Source organism: Poromitra crassiceps, assembly GCF_964638095.1.
Source record: "Poromitra crassiceps genome assembly, chromosome: 30".
In the NCBI taxonomy this organism is placed as follows: Eukaryota; Metazoa; Chordata; class Actinopteri; order Beryciformes; family Melamphaidae; genus Poromitra; species Poromitra crassiceps.
Genome location: NC_139652.1, coordinates 14,265,400 through 14,273,429, shown reverse-complemented (window position 1 = coordinate 14,273,429; position 8,030 = coordinate 14,265,400). Strand labels below are relative to the sequence as shown.

General features: G+C 44.9%; 1 protein-coding gene across 1 annotated transcript in view; it reads right to left on the bottom strand.

Moving 5' to 3' along the window:
- The window catches only part of kcnq1.2 (potassium voltage-gated channel, KQT-like subfamily, member 1.2), a gene marked incomplete at both ends in the record, with an annotated part of 126,166 nt that overhangs the window by 29,671 nt on the left and 88,465 nt on the right, over positions 1-8,030 (bottom strand). The window contains 2 exons of the mRNA XM_083663014.1: positions 1,795-1,853; positions 2,203-2,417. Of these exons, the coding sequence (XP_083519140.1) occupies positions 1,795-1,853; positions 2,203-2,417 (274 nt within the window). The remainder of the gene's footprint in view (positions 1-1,794; positions 1,854-2,202; positions 2,418-8,030) is intronic.

Sequence of the window (8,030 nt, the reverse complement as noted above, 5' to 3'; positions counted from 1 at the left end):
AGGCAAAGAGGTGCAGAGGCAACAGAGTGGTGGCTAGAAGATTAAACTCCTTGTTGTCCTCCCCAACCGTTTTGTTTACATTCATATGTGTTAGAATGAATATGTATTTCCCCACTGTTAAATTAGAGATTCGTTTTCAGATCGTTGGTTCAAGGTCGGCTAAACATGAGTTTCGTATTGTATTGTATTGTATTGTATTGTTTTATATAGCATTGTATTTTGAGGCTGTTGGAATGTTTGTGAACATATACACTTAAAATACACTTGCATTCTCCTGCCGTGAGTAAGAAACTTAAGCCCCCCCCCGCACACACACACACACACACACACACACACCTTTTCATTCGCCATATAAACTCTTGTAGAGTTAAAGAGCAGATGTGGTGATAGCAGTATAAATGCAGTTAAAGAACATAATGGTGATAGCAGTATAAATGCAGTTGATCAGATAAGCAGCTGGTTGTATCCTTAAGGGCCTGTTCACTGTGAATGACATCAGCCTGTCTAATGTTTGACAGTGCATTCCCCTCTGACTCAGTCTAGAACTAGAGAGCCCCACTGCGCCCTGCTGCCCGGCCCCGCCCTGCCCTGCTGCCCGGCCTCGCCCCGCTCTGACAAACACCAGAGACGCCCGGCTGTCAGCTCGCTCACCAGCCCCCGTTGGAAAATTTAACAGCTTTTTATGAGCGAACAACGGAACATTTCTATCACCTTTTATTGTCATACGGAGACATTCCTGACTCCATTTTGACTAGAATTAAATTAATTAAAGGTTCCGTGTCCTCATTTAAAGCTCTTTTACAAACACACTTTTTTTTTTAAAGGCCTGCTTTTACTTGAACTGCGTGGTCTGTCTTTGTTTTACAGCATGTTATGACGGCGTGTTGGTTTTCTCAATATGTTGGTAGTATGATCATCCCTATATCCCTGTCACACTCCCATTCACCCTGGCTCACTTTTTTTATTTTTTTTATTTTCTTTGGTTCATGTTGTTGATTCCCCCCCTTTATTTTCCTATTTCGTGTAAATGTATTGCTTTAATTTTTAATTACTCAGTTCAGTATGGCGGTCACTGTTGTACTTCATAAATAAAGGTCGTTATTATTATTATTAGTGGTAGTATAGTAGTAGTATTGTTGTTGTTAACAGATGGCAATCTAAAATACTACATGGGATGGGTCATGGAATTTCCCAATGATTTGATATCATATTCCAAACACATTGTGTTTGACTTTCATGAAGTGATTAATTAATTAATTAATTAATTGACCTTGTAGAGTTTGGGGCCGGGGATCCATTTTTCACTCTGGCTAGCAGAGAGCACGAGCCTCCAGTATCATGACAGAGCGCTCTCTATCTGATCTGTCCAGCGCCACTCACATGACAAAGCATGGCAATTATACTGGCTTGTTCTTGCCACACTCACACATTTTATTGCACACTTCTTAATTCCTGTACGCAGATATGACTTTACTACGACATGCTTGTCTCATTGTGAGGCTTGTCATAAAACACTGATTTAAAAATGAGGGGGATAGCCTAACTCTCTGTATATGCAGCACTTTCTCAGCCTCAAAGCAGGAAAAGGCCTGTGTGACGTTTTGAAAACGCAGCAGTTTGCCTCACGAGTCCCTCCGACAGGCTTTAGAATGAAGGGGATCAAACGGAGGCCCGTAAAATGACAGTAGCAGGCTGGGAAAGACTTGACAGCACATATACACTTGTGGTATAAAGAGGCCGGCCTTTCAGCACTAGAAGAGACTTTATTTAGAGGGGTTATTAGTCCCCACTTACTGCCACGGCCCCTGGGGGGTCTTTCATTATGGACCCGGCCTCTATATGGCTCCTATTAGCTGCAGTGGAAAAAACCACACGAGGGGGAGTAGAGGGGAAGTGTGTGTGTGTGTGTGTGTGTGTGTGTGATGTGTGTGTGTGTGTGTCTGTGGGGGGCAGACACAGGGCCACGGCTTACCTGTTCCCCCTTTCCAAGATCTAGAGGTTTACTTTGCCCCCCCCTGCTTTAAAACATCTGGCTCCACTGGTCTTAACGGCCTGTGAGTGATCACCTGCGGACTGCTTCTTTATCGACGGCGGCGAACGTTACGACAAAGAAAAGCAACCGTGGGGGAAAAAAAACCTATCTTAGCCTCTTTCCATCGCTTCTGATCTTCCTCTTCCTGTTGACAGAGTCAGAAGACAAACTTCTCAGAAGCTCTGTGGTCGGACTTGTCGCCGAAGCCGACACGATGGCCTCCGGATTCCAGCGTAGTCTCTGTGTGGTGGCGTGGCGTGAAGTGGTGAACGGGCGGCGCTGACGTGTGGCGGTCATAAAGCGGGTGCGAAGCCTGATGATGGCGTCCCTCGGTGAGGGGGGTGGGGGGGTGTGTCTTCTCTCAGAGGGGGGAGGTGACTTCCCTCTGGGAAGGGGGAGGTGACTGACTGACTGACTCTGGTCCCCTGCTGTGCGTCAGAGTGGTCACAGTGATCAAGATAAACGCAGAGGCCTCACCAGGCTCTAACTAGGGAGAGATTGCGATTGAAAATGGAGAAGTCTATTTTCAGAGAAGTCATATTATTACTGTAAAAGTCACTGCTCGGTTGAGGAAGTTTAGCGTGTCTTCCGATGTGCTAAGTGATTCTCACAGGTCTACTTTGCAGCTGTCGCCACTCAGCTGCAGGGCTGGGCGATATGGTTGAAACCAATTATTACAATAATCACAAACGTTATTTTTTCAGTATCGATATGTATCACGACATGGCGAGTTCTCGTTCAATCCAGTTGAACTGAATGATACAGTAATGTTCTAATGAGGTGTGTGATGTAAAAACAAAATAGAAACGTTCAAATAATATTCCTTCAAAAAAAAATCATACTTGATTTTGTGTTGGGGGGGGGGAATTGTGTTTCGAGTACAATTTGCTTGGTATCATCAATTTAGAAAGCAGAATTGTGTGTCACGATATCCCAAAATCCTCTGAAAGACGATAAAGGATAATATTGAATTATCGCCCAGCCCTAGCTATAATGACCTCAGTATAGTATCTGTATATAGACAGTATATACACAACGGTCTGGGATATAGATGGTATGAAGTGTTGAAATTCTTCTGTGACAGGAGTAGTGAAAGCCTCACACAAGACTGCAGCCGTATCATTCACACTGTCCTTATGTCAATGTTAGGGAAAATGGCCGACCTCTGCTGTTCTCAAATAAGAGAGGGGCGATGGTTCAGAAGATCACACCTCCAAAGAAAACATGGCACCGGCCACATCATGTGATAGGAGGCAGTATCCAGGAGGCCCATTTTAGACGGCCCGGTCCGCCCCCTCTGTTGATCCAGACCCAGGCTTTAGTTCAAACACACACACAGACAGACAGAGAGAAGGCTTCATTCGCACAGGTGGGGCCTGCACTTAGTGCGGGCGTGAGTGCATTCACTTATAAAACTACATGTAGGCACACAGGCACACAAAACACCAGACATTCTCACACACACACACACACACACACACACACACTATTATAAGCTCCCATGTGGTCATAGCGTGGGCCGGTGTACTCTCGCCCCCCCTCCAGACAAACCCCCCCCCCCCCCCCCGGCAGGTATACGACCCGGACCCGCCGTATATCCCTGCTGCTGCGTGTGAGAGAACAGAAACCACAGAGCCCCACGGACGAGCTCCGTCAACAGGCCCTCCATTCATCTCCTGGGGCCTGAACACTGGGCTCTGTGACGGAGCTCCGGCACCTGGCTGCGGATGGAGGCAACATCAGAGGCTGGGCGGCGGCGGCCCCGGTCGCCACACCTGAATAAACCCCCCCCCCCCCCCCCCCTCACCCCCACATCAAATGGCACGGCTGGCCCACCTGAGAGCCTGAGAGCCGAGCCCCAAGCCCCAGAAAGCAGCCAAGAGAGCTGCAGAAGGCTACGGGATCGCCTATACAAACAGGCCACTCAGGTGCTGCTGCGGACTACTGTTTTCATTACGGAGAGAGAGGGAGTAACTGAGCCCTGTGGAGGAGAGAGGAGGAGGGTGGAGAGACACACACACACACACACACACACACACACACACACACACACACACACACACACACACACACACACACACACACACACTCAGAGGAGGCGATGGAGTGTATTTATACAGGTGCTTCTAATACTGGAGCAGGGAGGGAGACACACCTCACAGAGACAGGGGAGGATCTATACCAGCTCTGGGATTTCCTCCAAGTAGGGAGTGGGCGGAGCCTCTTCCACTGATTCCTCTCCAGCCAGAGCAGGAGCTGCTATTAGGCATCGGACTACTGCACAGTCTTATACACAGCCACATGCAAGTCCTCATGGACTACTGCACAGTCTGATACACAGCCACATGCAAGTCCTCATGGACTACTGCACAGTCTGATACACAGACACATGCAAGTCCTCATGGACTACTGCACAGTCTGATACACAGACACATGCAAGTCCTCATGGACTACTGCACAGTCTGATACACAGCCACATGCAAGTCCTCATGGACTACTGCACAGTCTGATACACAGCCACATGCAAGTCCTCATGGACTACTGCACAGTCTGATACACAGACACATGCAAGTCCTCATGGACTACTGCACAGTCTGATACACAGCCACATGCAAGTCCTCATGGACTACTGCACAGTCTGATACACAGCCACATGCAAGTCCTCATGGACTACTGCACAGTCTGATACACAGCCACATGCAAGTCCTCATGGACTACTGCACAGTCTGATACACAGCCACATGCAAGTCCTCATGGACTACTGCACAGTCTTATACACAGCCACATGCAAGTCCTCATGGACTACTGCACAGTCTGATACACAGACACATGCAAGTCCTCATGGACTACTGCACAGTCTGATACACAGCCACATGCAAGTCCTCATGGACTACTGCACAGTCTGATACACAGCCACATGCAAGTCCTCATGGACTACTGCACAGTCTTATACACAGCCACATGCAAGTCCTCATGGACTACTGCACAGTCTTATACACAGCCACATGCAAGTCCTCATGGACTACTGCACAGTCTTATACACAGCCACATGCAAGTCCTCATGGACTACTGCACAGTCTGATACACAGCCACATGCAAGTCCTCATGGACACACTTATAGATACTTCAAGTGCAGCCAGTACAAACACACTGATACACACACGCACGCATGCACACATGCACACACGCGCACACGCACACACACACACACACACACACATGCACGCACACACAGACACACACTCCAAAAGAATAATCTATTTTTATTCCTCTTTGTATTGGCTTATTAAAACGACTGCTCCAAATTAATGATAATAAAAACAGCAATCTGGATTATAAATGGACAGATGTGAAATCCTTATCACAACTAAAAAATCTTGAGGACAATGTTTATAGACTTCAGTACATACTGATTGATGATTTTACATTAATTACTGGCGTGGAATAACATTATTTTGCAGTCCATCTGGATTTTAGCAGGAGTCCGTTTATGGTTGTGTTTTGTACTGAATAAAATATGCTCAAGCTAGCGATATCAATCTTGACTTCCGATTCTGGAGACCTAACAATTTGATTTAGTCTAATTATTATGCTTCATTAGTTTAATTTGTATATTTAACCTGGAGGTTGTAATTGCTGTAATTATCCATGAAGAATGAAAGCATTACATAGAGTACATAACAGAGTTAGTAGCACAAAGTGACTGCATGGAAACAAAGCAGATTATGATGCTAATGAAAACAGTGTAATTGTCATTAATATTGTCCGGTGTAGTGAGTGTGTAATTGTTAATAGCGCTCGGGGTCTAATCAAAACAAACACGTCTGCAATTTTGCGAAGATTTCCCTGCCCCAAAAACAAAAGGCAGAGCAGCTATGACATCACGGGGTCGCTCTGCGAGACATATTGCGAAAACAGCAATTTCCTGAGTTTATTTTCCTTTTCCGTCTGTCTTTTTTTCTTTCAACTGGGCCTTAGATTTGGGGTGGTACGGGCCGGGCCGGGCCGGGCCGGGCCGGGCCGGGGGACGCGCTGTACCAGGGGAAAAGAACACACTCTGCTGCCAAAGTGCCGAGCTGTCAGCTCATACAGAGGAGGCTGAGCCCACTGGCTGCTGCTGCCTGCCTGCTGCAGTGTTGGAGTGGACACAGGGAGTGTTCTGATCTGCTGCTGCAGTGTTGGAGTGTTGGAGTGGACACAGGGAGTGTTCTGATCGCGATGCCGGTACAGGAAATGCCTCCGATGTCTGTCTACGCACCGATCCCACAACACGTACTTTATTAGCCCGGAAAAAAGTTGTTCCACCCGGATAAAACATACGTTTTCCCCCGGAAATTAAAGGGTTTAACCTGAGCCAGCCCATACAGCAATGACAGCAAGCAATCATATCACATCCTACAGGGTTAGTAGTAGTATACAGCTGTTCAAAATAATAATAATATGTATGTATATATATATATATATAAATAAAATATATATAATATATATATGTATATATATGGCCTCGCCCATAGCTCACCTGCTCTTATGACATCACTGATGACCAATGTTGGGGGCAACTCATTACAAAAGTAACATATTACATGTAATATATTACTTTTAGCAGTAACTCAGTAATATAACTTATTACTTATAGGATTTCAGTAATATTATACCAGTTACTTTGTCAAATAACTCAAGTTACAAATTGAGTTACATTTTATTAAATCAAAGCACATATTTAAAAAATATACAATCATTTCCTAATCAAACTGTGTGTTTTTATGCAAATAACCACTATAGATGACAATAACAAAGGAAAAGAATAACATTTAGAATTTTGGATTGTTTAAACTGACTTCAAGGCGGTTGAAATTATTTTTTGGGATGTTCCGGGGCGGCGATGTCATTCTGCTGCTGCTGTTGTTTCGGTAAAAGTAATGCAAAAGTAGTGTAATAAGTAACGAGTTACTCTACACAGAAAGTAATACTGTAAAGTAACTTATTACTTTCAAATGAAAGTAACTAGTAATATGTAGTATATTACATTTTGAAAGTAACTTGCCCAACACTGCTGATGACCACTGTGTGCCGCTGCCTCGCCTGCTCTATGACCTCATAATTAGGGCAATCACCTAATGAAGAAATCTGGCTCAGTCAGGTCACCCGCACAGCCCAGGTCTCCGTGTGGTTCCTCCTGATTCTACATGATTCTATACTCCCATCACTTATATAGCCTCACGCTGATGACATCAGTGTTGTCAACATGGGGCTGCATATATATATATTATGCAGGGTGGGCGACTGGATGGAATCGAGCGCCTAGTATATATATATTTTGACGTACTGGTCTCGGATCGGTACTCGTTCAGGTATCAGGAAGGAAAATGGTGCATCTCTAGATACAGCATGGGACAACCTGAGGCCCAGGATGAGAGCAAATTATCTTCCCTACATTTTAGCATTGAACTGACATGTCTTCTTTCCCCCTTGATCATATAATCAGCACATTGCTTCTAGGGTTGTCAAAAGTATCGATAGTATCGATAAAAGTCAATACTAAAAATTTGAATCGGATACAATACTCATTTGCAACAGGTATCGATAGTATCGATAAGTATCAATACTAAAAATTTGAAACGGATATAATACTCATTTGCAACTGTATCAATATCAGCAGTGCTTTCTCTTACTGGAAAATCAAACATACCACTGATTTCTCCCTCCCTGTCATTGGTGGGTATCTGTTGCTTCAACAAATTCAAAGTATTCTGATAGGCTGATCACTAGAGCAGGTGTAATCTGCTGTGTTCTGATAGGCTGATGAGTAGAGCAGGTGTAATCTGCTGTGTAAGGTCAAAGTCATTGTTTATTTTTTATGCCTCTTGATGTGTTGTCATCCCGCAGCATGGTATCGAAAATGGTATCGAGGATCGATATTTTCCTGGGTATCGGTATCGAAGTAGAAATTCTAGTATCGTGACATCCCTAATTGCTTCATTTCACCGCTACACCAATG